The sequence below is a fragment of the Somniosus microcephalus genome, unplaced genomic scaffold (assembly GCF_052327205.1).
Source record: "Somniosus microcephalus isolate GS21.2 unplaced genomic scaffold, FLI_Smic_1.0 unresolved_chr2, whole genome shotgun sequence".
Lineage (NCBI taxonomy): Eukaryota > Metazoa > Chordata > Chondrichthyes > Squaliformes > Somniosidae > Somniosus > Somniosus microcephalus.
Window position 1 is genome coordinate 73,874,288 of NW_028225180.1, and position 27,555 is coordinate 73,901,842.

Below are 27,555 nucleotides of genomic sequence, written 5' to 3' on the forward strand. Positions count from 1 at the left end.
TTGTATTTTATAGAAACATAGAAGATAGGAGCAGGAGTAGGCCATTCGGCCCTTCGAGCCTGCTCCGCCATTCAATGAGATCATGGCTGATCATCCAAACTCAGTACCCTGTCCCTGCCTTCTCCCCATATCCCTTGATCCCTTTAGCCTTAAGAAATATATCCAACTCTTTCTTGAATATATTAATGAACTGGCCTCCACCGCCCTCTGTGGCAGAGAAATCCACAGGTTCACCACTCTCTGGGTGAAGAAATTCCTCCTCATTTCAGTCCTAAATGGCTTACCCCTTATCCTTAGACTATGACCCCTGGTTCTGGACTCCCCGGCCATCAGAAACATCCTTCCTGCATCTCGTCTGTCCAGGCCTGACAGAATTTTATAGGTTTCGATGAGATCCCCTCTCAATCTTCTAAACTCCAGTGAGTATAAGCGCAATCGACACAATCTCTCCTCATACGTCATTCCTGCCATCCCAGCATACTTCCTCAGTATTAACTACACCCCCAATTTGGCGGTGTCTGCAAATTTAGAAATTGTACTTCAGATTCCCGAGTCCAAATCGTTAATGTGAATTGTGAACAGCAGAGGTCCCAGCACCGATCCCTGTTTACGGAGGTCACTGACCATCATCGAAGACCCTACCCACCCCAGCCACAGTTTGTTCGCCCCCCTCCTGCCATCTGGGAGACGCTACAGATACATTCGCACCCGAACGACCAGATTTAGGAACAGCTTCTTTCCCAGGGCTGTCATCCTATTGAACTCTGCAAATAAACTCTAAAGCCTGCACATTTGCCAATGCACTTTATTATGTTTATGTTTATGTTACAAGCCAAATGAATGTTAAATGTCTTAATCAAAATGTACACTCTCGGGAGCCGCAAGCTTACATTTCGTTGTACTGCACTTGTGCACTAACAATGACAATAAAGTTGATTATTATTATTAACACCTTTTGTCAGTCGGAGTAGCTCCCCATTAACCCCCTGCTCTCTGTTTTGTAGCCAGCTCGCTATCCATTCTGCTCCCTGTCTCCTGACTCCACATGCTCTGATCTGAGTCATGAATCCCTTTTAACGTTTTGAACACCTCGATCAGATCGTCCCCCACCCCCCGCCATACTCTGGGGTGAGTCAGGAGCAGAGGCGGGGTGGGGTAGATGAGAAGAGGATGAAGCTTTGTGTTGCCACTGTAAAGACAGTTAGACCGAGGATTTCCGTGACGTGTTTGTGAAGTGGAAAGCCCCGGCTTAAAAGGAAAGCTGCTCCTATTCGCAGAATCAGCGAGAGGAATGCAGCTGGACTGGTCCTGGGGCCGAGGGTCAAATTCTTTCCGAGTATTCCCTATTGGCTGCTTTAATCTTCCTGGTGCAGATGGTGGTGTCGGTCATTAAAGCAGTGACTACACTTCAAAAAGCACTTCATTGGCTGTAAAGCGCTTTGGGACGTCCTGAGGTGGTGAAAGGTGCTGGAGAAATGCAAGTCTGTCTTTTTTTCTTTCATTTGGCCGCGTCTTAACAGATCACAGTCGACCCCGAGTTCCCCAGGCAGTTCGGAATGGGTTCAGTCTGAATCTTTTTCCGCCTATTGAAAATGAAACTGTATCGGAAGAGAAAGTTGCATCGAATTTACAGCACAGAAACCGGCCATTCGGTCCACCCGCTCCTTCCCAGGTTGGGTACAGCTCCCTGCTGATTCTGTTGGCGAAGTGCCTTTAAGCAGAGACTTCAAGCTCTATGACGTTTGCAGCGGAGTGGGGACGTTCCCATCCAGGGACCCTCCGAGTGAAATTACCTCATCAGTGCCCATGACTGCCCCATTACTGTTTGTAGGTGCTTATCCACGGGGAACTGGATTCAAATTTTTTTTAAATTCGTTCACGGGGGATGTGCGTCGTTGGCAAGGCCCAGCGTTTATTGCCCATCCCTAATGGCCCTTGAGAAGATGGTGGTGAGCCGCTTTCTTTAACCGCCGCAGTCCGTGTGGTGAAGGTGCTCCCACAGTGCTGTTAGGGAGGGAGTTCCAGGATTTTGACCCAGCGACGATGAGGGAACAGCGATGTATTTCCAAGTCAGCATGGCGTGAGACTTGGAGGTGGTGGTGTTCCCATGCACCTGCTGCCCTTGTCCTTCTAGGTGGTGGAGGTCGCGGGTTTGGGAGGTGCTGCCGAAGCAGCCTTGGCGAGTTGCTTGATCCCATTTCATTGGAGGCTTTTAATAGCTGTCGGAGAGAGTAAAAGCTTCTGTTCCTCTGGCCATCACGGTCTGGATCAAGGTCCCAGATTTTTCTCCCCGCCCGCCCTTCAGCGACTGTGCTGGGGTCCTGTTCCACAAGCACCCAGTGGTGCCTCTCCAGTACCTGGTTCGAGCATGAGCTCAAGACAGCGAGGTAGCGGGGCTATTCCACCACGGCGGGCAGCACCGCCCAGCCTGACCCCGGAGGGGGTCACCGTATGGTGATGAGCGGGAGCCTTGGCTGGTTTACCCACTTGCTAAAGCGGAGCACTGCTATCTTTAGAATAAAATGACGTCCCCTTTAGATCTGGGGCTGTTACCAGCAGTATAACCCCGTACGTTGCCCCCTGCTTTAGGCTTAGGACAAGTTACCTTGGAGCACCCAAAGCCGGCCTAAGGGGAGAGGGGGAGTCACGAACTTGACCTGGATGGTTTAATGATCTGATCAGCTCGGCGTTCTGCGAGCTGGATTTCTGCTGTCCTCTTTGTAACGGGTTTCCGATCAACGAGAGAGCAGATTGTTATGGTCCAGAAAGAGAGAGAGGGGGCCAGGGTTAATCCATCTCTTATCGGTGCGGTTTGAGAAAGTAGAACATTAAACTCGTCCCTGTCTGTGGGCCTGCAGTAAAAAGAACAACATAGAAAAAACATGCATTTATACAATGAGACGTCCTGAGGTTGTGAAAGGCAAAGTGTAGTCACTGTTGTAATGCAGGAAACACGGCAGCCAATTTCACACAACAAGGTCCCACAAACATCATTGAGCTACATGACCAGATCATCTGCTTTAGAAGTTGGTTGAGGGATAAATATTGGCCCCAGGACACCAGGGAGAACTCCCCTGCTCTTCTTCAATAGTGGCCATGGGATCTTTTACGTCCACCTGAGAGGGCAGACGGGGCCTCGGTTTAACGTCTCACCCTCAGTACTGCCCCTCCGACAGTGCGGCGCTCCCTCTACTGCCCCTCCGACAGTGCGGCGCTCCCTCTACTGCCCCTCCGACAGTGCGGCGCTCCCTCTACTGCCCCTCCGACAGTGCGGCGCTCCCTCTACTGCCCCTCCGACAGTGCGGCGCTCCCTCTACTGCCCCTCCGACAGTGCGGCGCTCCCTCAGTACTGCCCCTCCGACAGTGCGGCGATCCCTCAGTACTGCCCCTCCGACAGTGCGGCGCTCCCTCTACTGCCCCTCCGACAGTGCGGCGCTCCCTCAGTACTGCCCCTCCGACAGTGCGGCGCTCCCTCAGTACTGCCCCTCCGACAGTGCGGCGCTCCCTCAGTACTGCCCCTCCGACAGTGCGGCGCTCCCTCAGTACTGCCCCTCCGACAGTGCGGCGCTCCCTCAGTACTGCCCCTCCGACAGTGCGGCGCTCCCTCAGTACTGCCCCTCCGACAGTGCGGCGCTCCCTCAGTACTGCCCCTCCGACATTGCGGCGCTCCCTCAGTACTGCCCCTCCGACAGTGCGGCGCTCCCTCGGCACCGCCCCTCCGACAGTGCGGCGCTCCCTCGGCACCGCCCCTCCGACAGTGCGGCGCTCCCTCGGCACCGCCCCTCCGACAGTGCGGCGCTCCCTCGGCACCGCCCCTCCGACAGTGCGGCGCTCCCTCGGCACCGCCCCTCCGACAGTGCGGCGCTCCCTCAGTACTGCCCCTCCGACAGTGCGGCGCTCCCTCAGTACTGCCCCTCCGACAGTGCGGCGCTCCCTCAGTACCGCACTGGGAGTGTTGGTCTGGATTATGGGCTCAAGTCTCTGGAGTGGGGCTCGAACCCACGACCTCCTGACTCTGGCGAGAAAGTGCCACCCACTGAGCCACGGCTGAGTAGGGGGCAGACGTTGGCGCTGTCAGATGGCAGGGGTGAGCCGAGCTGCTGGCGCTGACCATAGCATAGCCTGAGAAGGATGTGAAATGGCAACGAGCCCTGCGCCATCCTTAGCAGACCCCTGACATTTGTGTAGAAGGGAGAGCTGAACACTAGAGCAGGAAAATGGATACAAGGGGACAAAAGGTAAAGTATGTTAAATACAGAGCAGGTGATGTAAAGTAACATTTAAAACAAACCTTTTGAAGGTGGCAGGACAGGTTGAGAAGTCGGCTAAAAAAGCATACTGGGTCCTTGGCTTTATTAATCGAGGCATGGAGTACAAAATCAAGGAAGTTATGCTAAAGCTTTATAAAACACTAGTTCAGCCCCAGCTGGAGAATTGTGTCCAATTCTGGGCACCGCACTTTAGGAAGGATGTCAAGGACTTAGAGAGGGTGCGGAGGAGATTTACTGGAATGGTACCAGGGATGAGGGGGCTTCAGTTGTGTGGAGTAGCTGAAGTTGTTCTCCTTGGAGCAGAGAATGTTAAGGGGAGATTTAATCGAGGTGCTCAAAATCATGAGGGGTTTTGATAGAGTAGATCAGGAGAAACTGTTTCCAGTGGCAGGAGGGTCGGTAACCAGAGGACACAGATTGAAGATAATTGGCAAAAGAACCAGAGGGGGAGATGAGAGTTTTTTTTTAACACAGCGAGTTGTTGTGATCTGGAACGCGCTGCCTGAAAGGGCGGTGGAAGCAGATTCAATGGTAACTTTCAAAAGGGAATTGGATAAATACTAGAAGAGGAGAAATTTTGCAGAGCTCTGGGGACAGAGCTGGGGGGAGTGGGACTAATCAGCTTTGGAAGAGCTGGCACAGGCACGATGGGCCGAATGGCCTCCTCCTGTGCTGTAAGATTCCGTGATTCTATATAAGGTATATATTTATAGTGCTTCTGACGGCCGGGCCAGTATTGAGGGGTGAGCCGCGGTGGGCTGAATGGTCTTTTATTATTTTCAGCTTTATGTTACGCCTTTAATAGTTGCTCATTCCTCACTGTTAGTGGGAGAGTTCAAATGTTTAGTGGGGGTGGGGGGGTTAGTACTGGGAGAGAAGCTGGCTCAGAGTCTCCTGGAGCTTTGGCAGCCAAAGGGTTAAGCAACGGCGTGCAGTTCCTTGTTCCAATTTCCGAGTCCACATCTGATGGCTGTTTGGAGCTGTGGCTGACTGCCACGTCTGCTGCTGTGCGTCTCTTGGTGTTGTCGTGTGCAGATGAGCTGGCATCTGAGTGTTTGTGTCGGAGGAAGCGGTCTGACAGTCGTCTGGTCAATGCAAATGTGTTCCTGTACAGAATGTCCTGTTCTACAAGTTGTCTTTCTCCTTGTATGTGACGTACCCATCACCCCCCCACCACCCCCTGTACTCGCTAACCTGCATTGGCTTCCGGTCCGGCAACTCCTCGATTTTTAAAATTCTCATCCTTGTGTTTCAATTCCCTCCGTGGCCCTCGCACCCCCCCCCCCCCGTCCCTCCCTATCTCTGTAACCTCCTCCAGCCCTACACCCCTCCGAGATCTCTGCGCTCCTCCAATTCTGGCCCCTCGAGAATCCCCCAGTTCCATCGCTCCACCATTGGTGGCCGTGCCTTCAGCTGCCTGGGCCCAAAGCTCTGGAATTCCCTCCCTAAACCTCTCCGCCTCTACCTTTCCTCCTTTAAGACACTCCTGAAGACCTACCTCTTTGGCCAAGCCTGTCCCAATATCTCTCTGTGGCTCAGTGTCAGATTTAGCCTGGTAATGCTTCTGTGAAGCGCCTTGGGACGATTTACTATGTTAAAGGCGCTATATAAATGCAAAAGTTGTTGTTGAATACAAATGTATTCCTGTTCTACGAGTTGTCTTTTTCATTACGTGCACTGTACTTGGCATCTCCTTGATGACATCATCCTGTCCCACAGTGTGATTTGCTTGTGTCCCTGTTTTTGCTCCTCCTCTCCTGGAAGTGCTTCCTCCTGCCAGAACTTGTCCAGCACTTCGCTTACGTGGCAATTCTCCGGCCACAAGCCCAGACAGTAAGGGCCGGCAGGCCAGCTATTCAACTATGAGGGCATCGCATCTCATCCCGATCCTGTCCACATGCCTGTCCTTGCCAGCAGTGGTCACTGCATGGCAATCAGGGCTGGGGCACCTTGGGTCTATTTACACAAACAATGCCCCCCCCCGCCTCCCAAAGCCTCTGGGTACTGAGGCCAATTGAACATCCCCAGCTGCTGCTCTGGCCAAGATCAGCTGGTGGAGCATGGACTGGTAGTGGAGCCTGTTTCATCGTTCACTGACTGAAAATGTTGCCAACCCCCCGCACCATTTAGTTGTTTTCCATGTCTGTCTGGGTCCCATAACCCCCTGTGCTGGTTGACCTACATTGGCTCCCAGTCCGGCAATGCCTCATTTTTAAAATTCTCATCCACTTGTCAAAATCCCTCCGCAGCCCTCGCCCCTCCCTGTCTCTGTGATCTCCTCCAGCCTCACAACCCTCCGAGATCTCTGCGCTCCTCCAATTCCGGCCTCTTGCGCATCCCCCAATTTCCATCGCTCCGCCATTGGCGGCCGTGCCTTCAGCTGCCTGGGCCCCAAGCCCTGGAATTCCCTCCCTAAACCTCTCTGCCTCTCTCTCCTCCTTTAAGACGCTCCTTAAAACCGACCTCTTTGACCAAGCATTTGGTCACCTGTCCTAATATCTCCTTATGGGGCTCGGTGTCAAATTTTGTCTGATAATCGCTCCTGTGAAGCACCTTGGGACGTTTTACTATGTTAAAGGCGCTGTACAAATACAGGTTGTTGTTGGTGTACGACCCACTCTCATTTGTAAAGGGAGGATCTGGGGGGGGGGGTGGGAATGAGGGGGGGGGGGGTTATAAATCTGTGGAATTCTTTGCCCCAGAGAGCCGTGGAGGCTGGGTCATTAAATACATTTAAGGTGGAGATGGACAGATATTTGCAAGATAAGGGAGTGAAGGGTTATGGGGAGCGGGCGGGGAAGTGGCTTTGAGCCCAAGATCAGCCATGATCTTATTGAATGGGGGAGCAGGCTCGAGGGGCCAAGTGGCCTATTCCTGCCCCTATTTCTTATGTTGTTATTCTTCTCTTGTTTCCAGGCAGGGGCTATGAGTCTCGATGAATACGCGAAGACGTCACGGTCCCTCCAGTACTGAGCAGGGTGTGTACCTCGGGCCAACGCAGACGCAAGTACTCACCTCCAAATCCTTTCCTTCGGTCTCCGTCTCTTCCAGCCCACCCCGTAGCTTCTTAGAAGACACCATGTCGTGCCGCGATCGCACGCAGGAGTTCTTCGCTGCCTGCAAGTCGATGCAGAACAGACAGGTGAGTGCTTGGGGGGGGGGGGGGGAAGAGGTTGGGGGAGCAGGAGAGGGATGGGAGGAAGAGGAGAAGGAGATGTGGAGGGCAGATGGGTAGAGAGCAGGGGAGGGAGGGGATTGGGGAGATGGGAGGAGATTTAGGGAGGATTGAGGGAGAGGCTGGGGAGGAGGGGGGAGATTTAGGGAGGATCGAGGGAGAGGCTGAGGAGGGAGGGGATTGGGGAGGATCGAGGGAGGGGATGCGGAGGATCGAGGGAGGGAGGATCGATGGAGGGGATGGGGGAGGATCGATGGAGGGGATGGGGAGGATCGAGGGAGGGGATGGGGAGGATCGAGGGAGGGGATGGGGGAGGATCGAGGGAGGGGATGGGGGAGGATCGAGGGAGGGGATGGGGGAGGATCGAGGGAGGAGATGGGAAGGATCGAGGGAGGGGATGGGGGAGGATCGAGGGAGGGGATGGGGGAGGATCGAGGGAGGGGATGGGGGAGGATCGAGGATGGGGAGGATCGAGGGAGGGGATGGGGAGGATCGAGGGAGGGGATGGGGGAGGATCGAGGGAGGGGATGGGGGAGGATCGAGGGAGGGATGGGGAGGATCGAGGGAGGGGAGGATCGAGGGAGGGGATGGGGAGGATCGAGGGAGGGGAGGATCGGGGGATGGGGAGGATCGAGGGAGGGGAGGAGGGAGGATCGAGGGAGGGGATGGGGAGGATCGAGGGAGGGGATGGGGAGGATCGAGGGAGGGGAGGGGATCGAGGGAGGGGAGGGGATCGAGGGAGGGGAGGATCGAGGGAGGGGAGGAGGGAGGATCGAGGGAGAGGAGGAGGGAGGATCGAGGGAGAGGAGGAGGGAGGATCGAGGGAGGGGATGGGGAGGATCGAGGGAGGGGATGGGGAGGATCGAGGGAGGGGATGGGGAGGATCGAGGGAGGGGATGGGGAGGATCGAGGGAGGGGATGGGGAGGATCGAGGGAGGGGATGGGGAGGATCGAGGGAGGGGATGGGGAGGATCGAGGGAGGGGATGGGGAGGATCGAGGGAGGGGATGGGGAGGATCGAGGGAGGGGATGGGGAGGATCGATAGTGGGAGGAGAGATCGAGGGAGTGGGAGGAGATGAGGGGGTGGGAGGAGGGGGATGGGGGGAAATGAGGCAGGAGGGGAGGGGGAGGTTGGGGGGAGGGAGGGGGAGGATCGAGGGAGGGGAGGGGGAGTTTGGGGGGTGGTGGGGGGAGGGAGGCTCAGACCGTCATGCCGTGGGGTAGGTTTGTTAGACCAGCTGGTCTTTTGCTGCCGGTCGGTTGCATGTGTTAAAGTCTCTCCCATCACAAGGCGTCACTGTTTTATCGATATTAATGTGCACGTCGCTCCACTAATACAGGTAGTGTAGTGGCCATGTTACTGGTCTGGGAACTCTGAGACCTGGACTAATGATTAAAGAGCCAGAGTTCAAACCCCACCATGGCACTTTGAGAATTTCTACAGCCTTTGGAATACATATCCCCAGGCTCGCCAAGTGTGAATCGAGGCAGTGAATGCTTGATAGGCTGTTCAACAGCAGGGGCATCACAGATTCGTGCCTGGTAACTACTGTCATTACCTAGAATTATATAGAATTTACAGCACAGAAACCAGTCCATGTCGGTGTTTATGCTCCACACGAGCCTCCTCCCGTCCCCTCTTCATCTCACCCCGTCAACACATCCACCTCACCCCGTCAACACATCCACCTCACCCCGTCAACACATCCACCTCACCCCGTCAACACATCCACCTCACCCCGTCAACACATCCACCTCACCCCGTCAACACATCCACCTCACCCCGTCAACACATCCACCTCACCCCGTCAACACATCCACCTCACCCCGTCAACACATCCACCTCACCCCGTCAACACATCCACCTCACCCCGTCAACACATCCACCTCACCCCGTCAACACATCCACCTCACCCCGTCAACACATCCACCTCACCCCGTCAACACATCCACCTCACCCCGTCAACACATCCACCTCACCCCGTCAACACATCCACCTCACCCCGTCAACACATCCACCTCACCCCGTCAACACATCCACCTCACCCCGTCAACACATCCACCTCACCCCGTCAACACATCCACCTCACCCCGTCAACACATCCACCTCACCCCGTCAACACATCCTTCTATTCCCTTTTCCCTCATAAGAACATAAGTAGGAGCAGGAGTAGGCCATATGGCCCCTCGGGCCTGCTCCGCCATTCAATAGGATCGTGGCTGGTCCGAATCTAGACTCACGTCCACTTCCCTGCCCTCTCCCCGTAACCCCTAATTCCCTTATCTGCTAGGAAACTGTCTATCTCCATTTTAAATTTATTTAATGTCGCAGCTTCCGCAGCTATCTGAGGTAGCAAATTCCATAGGTTTACTACCCTCTGAGGGAAGAAGTTTCTCCTCATCTCAGTTTTGAAAGGGCAGCCCCTTATTCTTAGAATATGCCCCCTAGTTCTAGTCTCACCCATCAGTGGAAACATCCTCCCCGCATCCACCCGATCAAGCCCCCTCACAATCTTACATGTTTCGATAAGATCGCCTCTCATTCTTCTGAACCCCAATGAGTAGAGTCCCAACCTACTCAATCTTTCCTCATAAGTCAACCCCCTCATCTCCGGAATCAACCGAGTGAACCTTCTCTGAACCGCCTCGAGAGCAAGTATATCTTTTCTTAAATAGGGAAACCAAAACTGCACGCAGTATTCCAGGTGTGGCCTCACCAGTACCCTGTATAACTGAAGCAAGACTTCCCTGCTTTTATACTCCATCCCCCTTGCAATAAAAGCCAAGATTCCATTGGCCTTCCTGATCACCTGCTGCACCTGCATACTAACTTTTTGTGTTTCATGCACCAGGACCCCCAGATCCCTTTGTACTGTAGCACTTTGCAGTTTCTCTCCATTTAGATAATAACTTGCTCTTTGATTTTTTTCTGCCAAAGTGCATAACCTCACACTTTTCAACATTATATTGCATCTGCCAAATCTCTGCCCACTCACTTAGCCTGTCTATGTCCTTTTGCAGGTTTTTTATGTCATCCTCACTCATTGCTTTCCCTCCCATCTTTGTATATGCTTGTCCAGCCTCCCCTTAAATCCATCTATACTATTCGCCTCAACCACTCCCTGTGGCAGCGAGTTCCACATTCTCACCACTCTCTGGGTAAAGAGTTTTCTCCTGAATTCCCGATTGGATTTATTAGTGACGATCTTATATTGATGGCCCCTAGTTCTGGTCTCCCCCACAAGTGGAAACATCTTCTTTACATCTACCCTATCAAAGCCCTTCATAATCTTCAAGACCTATATCAGGTCACCCCTCAATCATCTTTTCGAGAGATGCACCTCTCTCACCTCTGAGTCAGAAGGTCGTGGTGTCGAGCCCCACACCAGAGACATGAGACCATAATCAAGGCTGACACTCCCAGTGCCAGCACTGAGGGAGCGCCGCACTGTCGGAGGGGCAGTACTGAGGGAGGGGCAGTACTGAGGGAGGGGCAGTACTGAGGGAGCGCCGCACTGTCGGAGGGGCAGTACTGAGGGAGCGCCGCACTGTCGGAGGGGCAGTACTGAGGGAGCGCCGCACTGTCGGAGGGGCAGTACTGAGGGAGCGCCGCACTGTCGGAGGGGCAGTACTGAAGGAGGGGCAGTACTGAGGGAGCGCCGCACTGTCGGAGGGGCAACACTGAGGGAGCGCCGCACTGTCGGAGGGGCAGCACTGAGGGAGCGCCGCACTGTCGGAGGGCCAGCACTGAGGGAGCGCCGCACTGTCGGAGGGGCAGCACTGAGGGAGCGCCGCACTGTCGGAGGGGCAGCACTGAGGGAGCGCCGCACTGTCGGAGGGGCAGCACTGAGGGAGCGCCGCACTGTCGGAGGGGCAGCACTGAGGGAGCGCCGCACTGTCGGAGGGGCAGCACTGAGGGAGCGCCGCACTGTCGGAGGGGCAGCACTGAGGGAGCGCCGCACTGTCGGAGGGGCAGCACTGAGGGAGCGCCGCACTGTCGGAGGGGCAGCACTGAGGGAGCGCCGCACTGTCGGAGGGGCAGTACTGAGGGAGGGGCAGTACTGAGGGAGGGGCAGTACTGAGGGAGGGGCAGTACTGAGGGAGCGCCGCACTGTCGGAGGGGCAGCACTGAGGGAGCGCCGCACTGTCGGAGGGGCAGCACTGAGGGAGCGCCGCACTGTCGGAGGGGCAGCACTGAGGGAGCGCCGCACTGTCGGAGGGGCAGCACTGAGGGAGCGCCGCACTGTCGGAGGGGCAGCACTGAGGGAGCGCCGCACTGTCGGAGGGGCAGCACTGAGGGAGCGCCGCACTGTCGGAGGGGCAGCACTGAGGGAGCGCCGCACTGTCGGAGGGGCAGCACTGAGGGAGCGCCGCACTGTCGGAGGGGCAGCACTGAGGGAGCGCCGCACTGTCGGAGGGGCAGCACTGAGGGAGCGCCGCACTGTCGGAGGGGCAGCACTGAGGGAGGGGCGGTACTGAGGGAGCGCCGCACTGTCGGAGGGGCGGTACTGAGGGAGCGCCGCACTGTCGGAGGGGCGGTACTGAGGGAGCGCCGCACTGGCGGAGGGGCAGTACTGAGGGAGGGGCAGTACTGAGGGCGAGCCGTACTGAGGGAGCACCGCACTGTCGGAGGGGCGGTACTGAGGGAGCGCCGCACTGTCGGAGGGGCAATACTGAGGGAGCGCCGCACTGTCGGAGGGGCAGTACTGGGGGAGCGTCGTACTGAGGGAGCACCGCACTGTCGGAGGGGCAGTACTGAGGGAGCGCCGCACTGTCGGAGGGGCAGTACTGAGGGAGCGCCGCACTGTCGGAGGGGCAGTACTGAGGGAGCGCCGCACTGTCGGAGGGGCAGTACTGAGGGAGCGCCGCACTGTCGGTGGGGCGGTACTGAGGGAGCGCGGTACTGAGGGAGCGCCACACTGTCGGAGGGGCGGTACTGAGGGAGCGCCGCACTGTCGGAGGGGCGGTACTGAGGGAGCGCCGCACTGTCGGAGGGGCAGTACTGAGGGAGCGCCGCACTGTCGGAGGGGCAGTGCTGAGGGAGCACTGCACTGTTGATGGGGCAGTACTGAGGGAGCGCCGCACTGTCGGAGGGGTGGTACTGAGGGAGCGCCGCACTGTCGGAGGGGCGGTACTGAGGGAGCGCCGCACTGTCGGAGGGGCAGTACTGAGGGAGCGCCACACTGTTGATGGGGCAGTACTGAGGGAGCGCCGCACTGTTGGAGGTGCCGTCTTTCGGATGAGACGTTAAACCGAGGCCCCGTCTGCCCTCGGGTGGATGTAAAAGATCCCACGGGCACTATTTTGAAGAAGAGCAGGCGAGTTCTCCCCAGTGTCCTGGGACAATATTTGTCCCTCAACCAACATCCATGCTGTTTGCGGGAGCTTGCTGTGCGCAAATTGACTGGCGTGTTTCCTACATTACAACAGTGACTATGCTTCAAAAAGTACTTATTTGGCTGTAAAGTGCTTTGAGGCGTCCTGAGGTTGAGAAAGGCGCTGTAGAAATGCTAGTTCTTCTTTATATAGGTTTTAATAGCCTTTATTTAATTTCCCCCTCTCCGATCTTTCTCTTTTAGAATGGACTGCAGGTTAACAAGCCTCTCCTGAATGCAGTGCGCCAGCGGAGTGAGTTCACGGTCATGGCGAAGTGAGTAACGAACCGAGCACGCGGGCTATGGAGGGTAGCCCAGTGAGTGAGCACTGGGTCCGGCTGCCAATGTAAACCTGATTCAGTGCCACAGCTGTGGCTGCATGTTCCTGTTCTCTTTTCTTCCCCCCACCCCCCCTATTTGACAATGGATGGCAACACAACACACCCCAATCCCGACCTCGCCCACTGCCTGTGTAACTCCCACTTTCCAGCAAGAGCGACCGGGGTACAATCGGGAGCAAGAACTGTGGTTAATTCTCTCTGTCCCTGGCCCGAGGTAGCATCCTAACCGCTTGCTGTGGTGGCTGAGATCGACTGAGGCAGCACGGACTGGGTCAGTGTGACGGGGGAATAGGGTGCCATTACCCACTGAACCACAGGGGGAGCTGCCTCCTTTTGAAAGATCCTTCAGGCTATCGCTTGGATTGGAAAAGATGCCGGTTAACTCGGTAATGGCTTCTGGTGCGACATGCCCTGTCTGTTCGATGATGCTGCGGCGACTCGAGTGTAGAGGGAGCTTTACTCTGTATCTAACCCGTGCTGTACCTGCCCTGGGAGTGTTTGATGGGACAGTGTAGAGGGAGCTTTACTCTGTATCTAACCTGTGCTGCACCTGCCCTGGGAGTGTTTGATGGGACAGTGTAGAGGGAGCTTTACTCTGTATCTAACGCTGTGCTGTACCCACCCTGGGAGTGTTTGATGGGACAGTGTAGAGGGAGCTTTACTCTGTATCTAACCCTGTGCTGTACCTGCCCTGGGAGTGTTTGATGGGACAGTGTAGAGGGAGCTTTACTCTGTATCTAACCCATGCTGTACCTGCCCTGGGAGTGTTTGATGGGACAGTGTAGAGGGAGCTTTACTCTGTATCTAACCCGTGCTGTACCTGATATTTCCCAGTACTAACGTCCATTAGCATACAGTACAGAAACAAATACTGGGCCAGTGTTGGGTGAGGCCCCTTTTCCTGCGTTGCCGTGGCTGCTATCTAGTGAGAGAGACTCGAGACGCACTCGTAAGCATTCCTGCTCCCTGGCCCTGCAGCACAGCACGAAGGCGTAGAAAGAATAGGAAAACAGAATCTTTTTTAAATGATGAGAAACTATTAAATGTCTCTGTTCAGTGAGATTTAGGTGTCCTTGTACAGGAAACAGTCAGGTACAGCAAGCAATTCGGAATGCAAATGTAGTGTTGACCTTTATTGCAAGGGGGTTGGAGTATAAGAGTAAGGAAGTCTTGCTCCAATTGTACAAGGGCCTTGGTGAGACCACACCTGGAGTACTGGGCACAGTTCTGGTCTCCTTATCTAAGGAAGGATATACTTGCCTTGGAGGCGGTGCAACGAAGGTTCACTAGATTGATTCCTGGGTTGAGAGGGTTGTCCTATGAGGAGAGATTGTGTAGATTGGGCCTATTCTCTAGAGTTTAGAAGAATGAGAGATGATCTCATTGAAACATACAAGATTCTGAGAGGGCTTGACAGGGTCGATGCAGGGAGGATGTTTCCCCCTGGCTGGAGAGTCTCGAACCAGGGGTCACAGGCTCAGAATAAGGGGTCGGCCATTTAGGACTGAGATGAGGAGGAATTTCTTCACTCAGAGGGTGGTGAATCTTTGGAATTCTCTACCCCAGAGGGCTGTGGAGGCTCAGTCGTTGAACATATTCAAGACAGAGATCGATAGATTTTTGGACTCTCGGGGAATCGAGGGATATGGGGATCGGGCGGGAAAGTGGAGTTGAGGTCGAAGATCAGCAAAGATCTTATTGAATGGTGGAGCAGGCTCGAGGGGCCGTCTGGCCTGCTCCTCCTATTTCTTATGTTATGTTGTTGCAAAGATCACGGAAGGAATTAAATCTGCAGATCGCGGGCGGTGTTTCTGTCCGAATCATACACTCTGCCTGCAGGAGAACGAACGTGATGCCGTTGCTATTTTTCTCTTTGCAGACGAATCGGCAGAGACTTGAGTAACACGTTCTCCAAACTGGAAAAGCTGACCATATGTAAGTAAACGAAACACAGAATCGTAGAATAGGACGGCACAGAGAGAGGCCATTGAGCCCATCGTGTCACGCTCTTGATGTATTTTACCGCTGTGGGTCGTGTCAAAAAAAATCTCCTGAATTCCGCTCCGTCTTCCTCGACCACACAAGTGAAATCTGGTTCAACTTCTGTTGGGGCGCAAGGGTACGGCAGCCTTAGTGGATCTGTTATTGGACCAGTGACCCGTATGTTGCAAAGTTCAAATCCCACCAGGGCCAGATGTGAAATTGTGTACAGTTTCGGTCGCCTTAACTGAGGAAAGATGTTCTTGCCATGGAGGGAGTGCAGCGAAGATTCACCAGATCGATACCTGGGATGGCAGGAATGACGTATGAGGAGAGATTGGGTCGATTGGGCTTATATTCGCTGGAGTTTAGAAGAATGAGAGGGGATCTCATTGAAAGTTATAAAATTCTAACAGGACTGGACAGACTAGATGCAGGAAGGATGTTCCCGATGGCAGGGGAGTCCAGAACCAGGGGTCACAGTCTAAGGATAAGGGGTAAGCCATTTAGGACAGAGATGAGGAGGGATTGCTTCACCCAGAGAGTGATGAACCTGTGGATTTCTCTGCCACACAGGGCAGTTGAGGCCAATTCATTAAATATATTCAAGAAGGAGTTGGATATATTTCTTAAGGCTAAAGGGATCAAGGGATATGGGGAGAAGGCAGGGACAGGTTACTGAATTTGGATGATCAGCCATGATCTCATTAAATGGCGGAGCAGGCTCGAGGGGCCGAATGGCCTACTCCTGCTCCTATCTTCTATGTTTCCATGAAATTGAATTCAGCAAATCTGTGGGGCTGGCACCTGATAATGATCATGAAAAGCTGTCGGATTGTCGTAAAAACCCAACTGAGTCACTAATGCCCTTCAGGGAGCGGAAGCTGCCGTCCTTACCCGGTCTGGACCTACGTGGGGTTGATTCCTAATGCCCTGGACAACTAGGGGTGGATAATAAATGTGGCCTCGCCAGCGTCGCTCCCCCCCCCCGGCCCCCCGCTCAATCCCGAAAAGAGATATAACCCATGCAAGGTACTAAGTGGAGTAGTCACACTGGCCTGTGCCTTCGCTCCGCGTTGGATCTGACATTTACCCCAAATCACGCCAAGGGGATGTGCTGCGTCCCGTTGGGTGGAATAGCTTGTGAATGCGTTGAATCCAAGTTAGCCCCCCCCTGCACCGTGCACCACACTGTGACTGAGGGGCACAGCCTGCACCTACACCTTGGCTCGTGCTGCTGCACCAGCCCGTGCGCGCGCACAGGTACAGGTACACAGGAGCATGCGTGCGCACCGACGTGTACGCTGGCGCAGAGAAGCACGCAGACGCACAAGATGGGCCCAGCGAGTTGGGCCTTGGGTTATCTTCTGCTCTCCTTTCTCCCAGTGCACAGCGCTGCGACTGGGAGCTCAGTGAGTGGAGAGCCGGAGCCTATCGCTAGTCGGAGGTGGGGTGGGGTGGGGTGGGGGTGACGGGCCGCACCTCTCAGCATGCCTGTGGCTCCATGCAACAATTCGCAGCCCAGCAGCTCCAGGATGTTCCTGGCGCTGAGGGGCAGGAGAGCGAAAGGAAGGTAGTAGTGTTCGGGGGGAGGAGGGTGCGGTGGTGGGGCAACGTCACTATCCTATTCTTCCAGCCCAGCACCAGATGGTGCCTGTGTTCTGAGGCAGACACCAATACAAAGCGGAGGGGATTTTTTTCATTTGACTTCCTGTTGTCCCATTTCTTGTAACGCGTCTTGTCAACCGTTTCCCATTTATATTCCTGTGTCCACATTTAGAATGGAGTTTGCCTATGTAAACATCGCTGCGACTGAACAGGCTGGGGCTCTGTTCTCTCGCACAGAGAAGGCTGAGGGCTGACCTGATCGAGATCTTTAAAATTATGAAGGGCTTTGATAGGGTAGACGTAGAGAAGATGTTTCCACTTGTGGGGGAGACCAGAACTAGGGGCCATCAATATAAGATAGTCACTGATAAATCCAATAGGGAATTCAGGAGAAACTTCTTTACCCAGAGAGTGGTGAGAATGTGGAACTCGCTACCACAGGGAGTGGTTGAGGCGAATAGTATCGATGCATTTAAGGGGAGGCTAGATAAACACACGAGGGAGAAAGGAATAGAAGGATATGTTGATGGGGTGAGATGAAGAGGGGTGGGAGGAGGCCCGTGTGGAGCATAAACACCAGCACGGAGCAGTTGGGCTGAATGGCCTGTTTCTGTGCTGTAAATACTATGCAATTCCCTTAAACACCCGGTATTCCACAAGCTCCACCGAACCTTCTGGAAAGCTGGAATTTATTTCTAGATTTATAGCTCCCTCCGCGGTTTAGTTGGCTAAAGCAGCAGCAAGCTGTACAGGCTCGAATATCCCAGATTCAGTCACTGCTCTGTGTTGAGTTAGCTGGCCCCAGCTTGGCGTCTGCATACAATCAGCCACAGTGCCCTTGGGTTAGAGAAGGAAAAGAGAATCAGCCAGGGTTCCGGTTCCAAGTCACGACCTCTGCTGGGATGTGCACGGCCCTTGCAAATAAGATTGGGTTCGGCTGTGATACCTGCCGCAGTGCAATAGCCTCGCGACACTGTTTAGGCTCCTATCTGAAGAATGGCCTCTCGGTTGAAAAACTGCTCTTCCAATAGCACCCTGGGGCCTTTTCTGTCCACCTGAGATAGCAGACGGGGCCTCGGTTTAACATCTCATCCGAAAGATGGCACCTCCGACAGTGCAGCACTCCCTCAGTACTGGCACTGGGCGTGTCAGCCTGGATTATGGGCTCCATCTCTGGCCTGTTATCTATTCTATATATAAACCCCCCGAACCCATCGATTAGATTCCAGCCTGTAACTCCTGGGTATCTGTTATTCTATATATAAACCCCCCGAACCCATCGATTAGATTCCAGCCTGTAACTCACTCCTGGGTATCCATTATTCTATATATGAACCCCTCCGAACCCCTCGATTAGATTCCAGCCAGTAACTCACTCCCGGGTATCTGTTATTCTATATATAAACCCCCCCCGAACCCCTCGATTAGATTCCAGCCTGTAATTCACTCCCGGGTATCTGTGTTGTTCTATATATAAACCCCCCCCTAACCCCTCGATTGGATTCCAGCCTGTAACTCACTCCCGGGTATCTGTTATTCTATATATAAACCCCTCGATTAGATTCTAGCCTGTAACTCACTCCCGGGTATCTGTTATTGTATATATAAACCCCCTGAACCCCTCGATTAGATTCCAGCCTGTAACTCACTCCCGGGTATCTGTTATTCTATATATAAACCACCGAACCCCTGGATTAGATTCCAGCCTGTAACTCACTCCCGGGTATCTGTTATTCTATATATAAACCCCTCGATTAGATTCCAGCCTGTAACTCACTCCCGGGTATCTGTTATTCTATATATAAACCACCGAACCCCTCGATTAGATTCCAGCCTGTAACTCACTCCCGGGTATCTGTTATTCTATATATAAACCCCCGAACCCCTGGATTAGATTCCAGCCTGTAACTCACTCCCGGGTATCCGTTATTCTATATATAAACCCCCCGAACCCCTGGATTAGATTCCAGCCTGTAACTCACTCCCGGGTATCCGTTATTCTATATATAAACCCCCCGAACCCCTCGATTAGATTCCAACCTGTAACTCACTCCCGGGTATCTGTTATTCTACATATATAAACCCCCGAACCCCTCGATTAGATCCTGATTTGATCTTGTGTTTGTGGTTGGTTCTCTCTTGTACTGATGGCGACTCCTGGTTCTGTTGCAGTGGCGAAGCGGAAATCGCTGTTCAACGACAAGGCTATTGAAATCGAGGAGTTGACGTACATCATCAAACAGGTCCGGCAGGTTAAACTGAAATGTTGCATTTTTCACTCCATGCTTTTCCCCAGCCCTTTCTCCCCTGAAGAGAGACTCGCATTTCTACAGCGCCTTTCATAACCTCAGGACATCCCAAAGCGCTTCACAGCCAATACTTCACTGACTGTAAAGCGCTTTGGAGCGTCCTGAGGTCGCTATAGAAATGCAAGTCCTTTTTTTCCTTGTGTCAGAGGGACCGAGTTATTGGCAACGGTTTGAAAACCTAGACTGGCCTGAAAAGGGGTTTAAACGCGAGCGAGCCTTGTCGAGGGATACAAGATACAGGAAACTCTTTGGTATCCGGCACCGACGGGACCGGCGTGGTGCCGGTTGATCAAAAATTCCGGATGACTGAGAGGGTTATCTACCGAGGTTATTTTTAACAAAGAAAAATTAAAAAATCAAGAAATGTGCAGTATACAGTAATTGGGTACTCACCTACAGAATGTTGTGTTAAATGGATGGTGGAAGATGCTTGATTAAGTACAGTACTGCCAGTTGAGGGTAATGCGATGCAATGACGACCAGCAGCGTGGGAGACGCAGTACCCCTGTAAAATGGCGGATCAGAAGAGACTACCGGCAGCGCGGGAGAGTCAGACTCCTGTTATTGAGGTGTTCCGACTTCCGGCAGCGCCAAGAAGCCGAGTAGTGGCGGTTTGGAGAACTACCCCCACTGACTAACTCGGCCACCGCGGGAGACTCGGACTCGGCAACATTGCCGGTTATTGAGGTGTTGTTTTCGGCGTGAGAATTTTGCCGGTTAATAGAGAATTCCGGATATTTAGGTGCCGTTTAAATGAGAGTTTCCTGTATTGAGTGGCATAAAAAGGGGCTCATCCCGACTCCCCGTTTCATGAGCGCGGGGACAAACGGAGCTGATGTCGGGAAACCCTTCTTCGCACAGAGTGGTTAACACCTGGAGTGGGTGGGGGAGTGCAGGCGAAAACTGGTGGTTGGAGAGGGCCGTAGGGAGCGTGAGCTTGATGGGCCGAATGGCGCCTCTCTCACCTGTTCACCTCGTGAGATTTTCTCGCTGGCTTTCCGGCAAGGCCTGGTGCACACGGTGCCGCGGCTGAGCGGTCGTTCATTTTGCACGAGCTGGGTGAACACCAACAAGCGAGGGAGGGGGAGGGAGCCGCGGGGGGGGAGGGTGACGGTGTTGTCCAGCTCCGTCCTGCCCTTGCCTACTCTCTACATGCAGCAGAGGTCCCAGGAACGCAGTCAGGAATGGGAGCTCTGGTTGACTGCTTCCCCCTATCTCACCCCCCCACCGCCAATCTCACGGACCGTAGCACCACCACTGCTAAGCCCCCACCCCGCGGAGATCGCCCAACTCGATGCAGATCAGGGTTTGGACTGGTCTGCATAATTCAGTGGGTAAGGACACCTGGCCAGCGTGCCACTGAGCATTTATTGAAACTTATAAAATTCTAACAGGACTAGACAGACTAGATGCAGGAAGGATGTTCCTGATGGTCGGGGAGTCCAGAACCAGGGGTCACAGTCTAAGGATAAGGGGTAAGCCATTTAGGACAGAGATGAAGAGGAATTTCTTCACCCAGAGAGTGGTGAACCTGTGGAATTCTATACCACAGAAGGCAGTTGAGGCCAATTCATTAAATATATTCAAGAAGGAGTTGGATGTATTTCTTACTAAAGTGATCAAGGGATATGGGGAGAAGGCAGGGACAGGGTACTGAATTTGGATGATCAGCCATGATCTCATTGAATGGCGGAGCAGGCTCGAGGGGCCGAATGGCCTACTCCTGCTCCTATCTTCTATGTTTCTATTAAAGATTTGTTACTTGGAGAGGCTAGAGAAGCTGGCATAAAAACAGAGAATGCTGGGAATACTCAGCAGGTCAGGCAGCATCTGTGGAGAGAGAAACTGAGTTAACGTTTCAGGTCGATGACCTTTCGTCAGAACTGGAAAAAGTTCGAGCTGTGACAGGTTTTAAGCAATTGCAGAGGCTCTCTCCACAGATGCTGCCTGGCCTGCTGAGCATTTCCAGCATTTTCAGATTTTATTTCAGATTTTCAGCATCCGCGCTATTTTGCTTTTGTACAGAAGCTGGGTTTGTTCACCATTTAAAACCGAGAAGGTTAAGGGGAGATTGAATGTTCAAAATCATGAAGGGACTGTAGTGAGTGTGAGCTCGATGGGCCGAATGGCACCTCTCACCTGTGCATCTCACTGAGTGAAGAAGGAGAAACTGTTTCCAGTGGCAGGAGGGTCGGTAACCAGACGACACCGATTGAGGATAATTGCCAAAAGAACCAGAGGGGAGATGAGGAGAATTGTTTTTCCGCAGCGAGTTGTTGTGATCCGGAATGCGCTGCCTGAAAGGGCGGTGGAAGCAGATTCAATAGTAACTTTCACAAGGGAATTGGATAAATACTTGAAGGGGAGAGAATTGCAGGGCTTTAGGGAAAGAGTGGGTGTGACGGCAGGGGAGAAGGGAATAATTGGATAGCTCTTTCGATAGCACAATGGGCCGAATGGCCTCCTTCTGTGCTCTACGATTCTCTCTCTTTTTGTGCAGTTTCCAAATGCCATTTGCTTCTTAACGCCAGTCTGTCTTTCCAGGATATAAACAGCTTGAACAAGCAGATCGCCCAACTGCAAGACTTCGTCCGAGCCAAGGGGAGCCAGAATGGCCGACACGTACAGACACATTCCAACACCATCGTGGTCTCACTGCAGGTAACCGTGGCCCAGCCTGTCTACTGCAGGTAAACCCCGGCCCGGCCTGTCTACTGCAGGTAGGCCCGGCCTGCCTACTCCAGGTAACCCCGGCCCGGCCTGTCTGCTGCAGGTAACCCCGGCCCGGCCTGTCTACTGCAGGTAACCCCGGCCCGGCCTGTCTACTGCAGGTAACCCCGGCCCGGCCTGTCTGCTGCAGGTAACCCCGGCCCGGCCTGTCTGCTGCAGGTAACCCCGGCCCGGCCTGTCTGCTGCAGGTAACCCCGGCCCGGCCTGTCTACTGCAGGCAACCCCGGCCCGGCCTGTCTGCTGCAGGCAACCCCGGCCCGGCCTGTCTACTGCAGGTAACCCCGGCCCGGCCTGTCTGCTGCAGGCAACCCCGGCCCGGCCTGTCTACTCCAGGTAGCCCCGGCCCGGCCTGTCTGCTCCAGGTAGCCCCGGCCCGGCCTGTCTGCTGCAGGTAGCCCCGGCCCGGCCTGTCTGCTCCACAAGGGGCGTGTTGGGGGAATCACACACAATCACAGAAACCCCACAGTGCAGATAGAGGCCATTTCGGCCCATCGAGCCTGCACCGACACATATCCCACCCGATCCCCGTAACCCCTACACCAACACATATCCCACCCTATCCCCGTAACCCCACGTATTTTAATCCCCAAAACCGACCTCTTTGACCAAGCACCTGCCCTAATATCTCCTTATGTGGCTCGGGGTCAGATTTTGTTTGATAATCGCTCCTGTGAAGCACCTTGGGACGTTTTACTACATTAAAGGTGCTGTGTAAATGCAAGTTGTTGATGATTGCCCGTCCCTCAGTTGCCCTGAGAAGATGGTGCTGAGCCTCGGTCTCGCCGCAGTGTCTGCGATCTCGCTCACCCCTGAGCGAGCCCAGAGTTACCAGTGCTGCCGCTGTCTGATTCTCGGGGCGACGGTCTGGCCCCCAATATTTTTAACGCGTCTTCTTTTCCTTCTCTTTCGCAGTCCAGACTGGCCTCCATGTCGAACGATTTTAAGTCGGTTCTCGAAGTGAGGACGGAGGTAATGCCCGCTTTAAGTTTTGAAACTTTGGCCTCGTGGTGGTAGAGTCGCTAGCTGAGCGGGGACCGTTCTTCCTACAGCCTGTGTCGGTGTGACTGGGGTAGAACCCACACTTGGAGCACGGCTCCGTTTAGTGTATCAAGGGTGTACAAAAGAGGACAGAATGAATGACTGAGAGTTGCCAAACATAGGAACAGCAGGAGGCCATTCAGCCCCTCAAGCCCCTTCGCCATTCAATTAGATCATGGCTGATCTGCACCGTAACTCCATTTACCCGCCTTGGTTCCGTACCCCTGAATAACCTTGCCTAACAAAAATCTATCAATGGTTTTGGGCAGAGTTTTTTTCTCTCCCCGCCCCCCCCCCCCCCCCCATAGAGAGCAGATTAACACAGCCGGGTTGGGGGGAAGGGGTACTGCATTTAACCTCAATGGATTCCCATTCCTGATCACTATACAGTGACCCGACTGGACGTGTCTGTCTGTCTGTTTGTGTCTATGTCTGTGTCTGGACTGCACTTCAAAAAAAAAAAGTATTTCATTGACTGTAAAGCGCTTTGAGACGTCCGGTGGTCGTGAAAGGCACTATATAAATCTATGTCTTTTGTCTGTCTGTCTGCGTCTGTCTGTTTGCCTCCCCACTGTCGAGTAGCTCATCAGGGAGGTGTGTAAATTCCCTATCAGTAGCTTATGATCTGAGTGTCAGTATTCCTCCGGTTTCCTGATTTGTAATTAACTTATCCCAACTCGATCCAGAGAGCTGAACAGGTAATTCCACTAACGGGCAGGACAGCCTGTACAATAGGAAATTAAGCTGCATCCTTTATCTCTGATCCCTATCTGTGGATCAGTCAGGCTCTTCCTTCCTGTACTAATCCCCTCCAGCCATCACCTCACCCCATTAGCAGCCCCACTGATGGGGAGTGAATAACTGGAAGATTACCACAGGAAGCAGGGACACTGAAGTAAATATCGCAGAGACTGACAAGACATTTATCCGTGCACTGCACCCAGTGTCACACCTGTTATCAGGCCCCTCAGACACTGGGCCTCGGCTGTCACTCAGAGTCTCCTAATGTGAGATGAAGTGGGTCCACCGTCTGTCAGACTCCGCTGAAACCCCCGGGGTTCCATTGTGTGCGCGTTAGAAGTATCAGTAGGTACGTGCAGTGGCTGGTGCAGAACAGAGCCATAGCGACTGGGAATGGTGCCAGTCGTGCCGACTGAGGTGTCAGCGGGGCACTATGACACTTGTGAGCAGCAGGTCAGGACTGAATAGGGTCGCCGTGGCGATGGATCAAGCTTCTGCCCTTCCGCTTAGTTCTCTCTCGTAATCAGGGAGTACTGATACAAAACTGCTGCTCGGGGTGGATTAAATGGGTGGGGTAGAGTCCCCGGTAATCTGCTCCGCTGTTGGCCTCATTTTAACTCGGAATCCAAGGGTCTGTCAGCCATGGCTCTGTGGGTACATCTCTCTCTCTCGCCTCCGAGCCAGAAGGCCGTGGATTCGAGCACCACTCCTGAGACTTGAGCCCATAATCCAGGCCGACACTCCCAGTGCAGTGCTGAGAGAGCACCGCACTTTCGGATTGGCAGTACTGAGGGAGCGCCTCACTGTCGGAGGGACAGTACTGAGGGATCGCCGCACTGTCGGAGGGGCGGTACTGAGGGAGCGCCGCACTGTCGGAGGGGCAGTACTGAGGGAGCGCCGCACTGTCGGAGGGGCAGTACTGAGGGAGCGCCGCATTGTCGGAGGGGTGGTACTGAGGGAGCGCCGCACTGTCGGAGGGGCAGTACTGAGGGAGCGCCGCATTGTCGGAGGGGTGGTACTGAGGGAGCGCCGCACTGTCCGAGGGGCGGTACTGAGGGAGCGCCGCACTGTCGGAGGGGCAGTACTGAGGGAGCGCCTCACTGTCGGAGGGGCAGTACTGAGGGAGCACTGCACTGTCGGAGGGGCAGTGCTGAGGGAGCGCTGCACTGTCGGAGGGGCAGTACTGAGGGAGCGCCACACTGTCGGAGGTGCCGTCTTTCGGACGAGATGTTAAACCGAGGCCCCGTCTGCCCCCTCAGTGGACGTAAAAGATCCCATGATCACTATTGGAAGAAGAGCATGGGAGTTCTTCCCAGTGTCCTGGGCCAATATTTATCCCTCAATCAACGGATTATCTGGTCATTATCGCATTGCTGTTTGTGGGAGCTTGCTGTGCGCAAATTGCCTTTCTTATTTCCTACATTACAACGGTGACTACATTTCAAAAGTACTTCATTGGCTGTAAAGCGCTTTGGGGCGTCCTGAGGTTGTGAAAGGCGCTATAGAAATGCAAGTCTTTCTTTCTGAGCCGCCTTCCAGTGCTTACACCTTCTGATCTGACCCCTTGTCCAGGGACTGGATTCGTACACCCGGTTTTCTGCGGCTCTCTGAGCTGCCCATGTCAAAGAGCTGAGCGCAGCAGAGCTGTCTCCGAGAGGCAGCTCTTGCATACGTCACCCAGAGTCCGAAGTAAAGCAGCTGTGAAGTGGATTGTAGATGGATTGGGATTTGGGGGGGGGGGGGGGGATTGTACATGGAGTGTGTAAGGAGTGCAAAGGGTTGGGGGGGATTGTACATGGAGTGGGAAGGGCAGGGGGGGATTGTACATGGAGTGGGAAGGGCAGGGGGGGATTGTACATGGAGTGCGAAGGGCAGGGGAGGTGTACATGGTGTGTGTAAGGAGTGGGAAGGGCAGGGGGGGATTGTACATGGTGTGTGTAAGGAGTGCGAAGGGCAGGGGGGGATTGTACATGGTGTGTGTAAGGAGTGCGAAGGGCGGGCGGGGATTGTACATGGTGTGTGTAAGGAGTGCGAAGGGCAGGGGGGGATTGTACATGGTGTGTGTAAGGAGTGCGAAGGGCAGGGGGGGATTGTACATGGTGTGTGTAAGGAGTGCGAAGGGCAGGGGGGGGGGATTGTACATGGTGTGTGTAAGGAGTGCGAAGGGCAGGGGGGGATTGTACATGGTGTGTGTAAGGAGTGCGAAGGGCGGGGGGGGGATTGTACATGGTGTGTGTAAGGAGTGGGAAGGGCAGGGGGGGATTGTACATGGTGTGTGTAAGGAGTGGGAATGGCAGGGGGGATTGTACATGGTGTGTGTAAGGAGTGCGAAGGGCGGGCGGGGGGATTGTACATGGTGTGTGTAAGGAGTGGGAAGGGCAGGGGGGGGATTGTACATGGTGTGTGTAAGGAGTGCGAAGGGCGGGGGGGGATTGTACATGGTGTGTGTAAGGAGTGCGAAGGGCAGGGGGGGATTGTACATGGTGTGTGTAAGGAGTGCGAAGGGCAGGGGGGGGATTGTACATGGTGTGTGTAAGGAGTGCGAAGGGCAGGGGGGGATTGTACATGGTGTGTGTAAGGAGTGCGAAGGGCAGGGGGGATTGTACATGGTGTGTGTAAGGAGTGGGAAGGGCAGGTGGGGGGGATTGTACATGGTGTGTGTAAGGAGTGCGAAGGGCGGGGGGGGATTGTACATGGTGTGTGTAAGGAGTGGGAAGGGCAGGGGGGGATTGTACATGGTGTGTGTAAGGAGTGGGAAGGGCAGGGGGGGATTGTACATGGTGTGTGTAAGGAGTGGGAAGGGCGGGGGGGGATTGTACATGGTGTGTGTAAGGAGTGGGAAGGGCAGGGGGGGGATTGTACATGGTGTGTGTAAGGAGTGCGAAGGGCGTGGGGGGATTGTACATGGTGTGTGTAAGGAGTGCGAAGGGCAGGGGGGGATTGTACATGGTGTGTGTAAGGAGTGCGAAGGGCAGGGGGGGATTGTACATGGTGTGTGTAAGGAGTGCGAAGGGCAGGGGGGGGGATTGTACATGGTGTGTGTAAGGAGTGGGAAGGGCGGGGGGGGATTGTACATGGTGTGTGTAAGGAGTGGGAAGGGCAGGTGGGGGGGATTGTACATGGTGTGTGTAAGGAGTGCGAAGGGCAGGGGGGGATTGTACATGGTGTGTGTAAGGAGTGGGAAGGGCGGGGGGATTGTACATGGTGTGTGTAAGGAGTGCGAAGGGCGGGGGGATTGTACATGGTGTGTGTAAGGAGTGCGAAGGGCGGGCGGGGGGATTGTACATGGTGTGTGTAAGGAGTGCGAAGGGCAGGGGGGGATTGTACATGGTGTGTGTAAGGAGTGGGAAGGGCGGGGGGGGGATTGTACATGGTGTGTGTAAGGAGTGCGAAGGGCAGGGGGGGATTGTACATGGTGTGTGTAAGGAGTGCGAAGGGCAGGGGGGGATTGTACATGGTGTGTGTAAGGAGTGCGAAGGGCAGGGGGGGGGATTGTACATGGTGTGTGTAAGGAGTGGGAAGGGCGGGGGGGGATTGTACATGGTGTGTGTAAGGAGTGGGAAGGGCAGGTGGGGGGGATTGTACATGGTGTGTGTAAGGAGTGCGAAGGGCAGGGGGGGATTGTACATGGTGTGTGTAAGGAGTGGGAAGGGCGGGGGGATTGTACATGGTGTGTGTAAGGAGTGCGAAGGGCGGGGGGATTGTACATGGTGTGTGTAAGGAGTGCGAAGGGCGGGCGGGGGGATTGTACATGGTGTGTGTAAGGAGTGCGAAGGGCAGGGGGGATTGTACATGGTGTGTGTAAGGAGTGGGAAGGGCAGGGGGGGGATTGTACATGGTGTGTGTAAGGAGTGTGAAGGGCGGGGGGGGGATTGTACATGGTGTGTGTAAGGAGTGGGAAGGGCGGGGGGGATTGTACATGGTGTGTGTAAGGAGTGGGAAGGGCAGGGGGGATTGTACATGGTGTGTGTAAGGAGTGCGAAGGGC

General features: G+C 54.4%; 1 protein-coding gene across 2 annotated transcripts in view; it reads left to right on the forward strand.

Moving 5' to 3' along the window:
• The window catches only part of stx5a (syntaxin 5A), a 60,999-nt gene that overhangs the window by 22,772 nt on the left and 10,672 nt on the right, over positions 1-27,555 (forward strand). For both annotated transcript variants that reach the window (XM_085976074.1, XM_085976073.1), the window contains exons 2-7: positions 7,188-7,413; positions 13,026-13,096; positions 15,042-15,097; positions 18,923-18,993; positions 21,604-21,720; positions 22,702-22,758. In XM_085976074.1, the coding sequence (XP_085832200.1) occupies positions 7,207-7,413; positions 13,026-13,096; positions 15,042-15,097; positions 18,923-18,993; positions 21,604-21,720; positions 22,702-22,758 (579 nt within the window). In that variant the 5' untranslated portion in view covers positions 7,188-7,206. The remainder of the gene's footprint in view (positions 1-7,187; positions 7,414-13,025; positions 13,097-15,041; positions 15,098-18,922; positions 18,994-21,603; positions 21,721-22,701; positions 22,759-27,555) is intronic.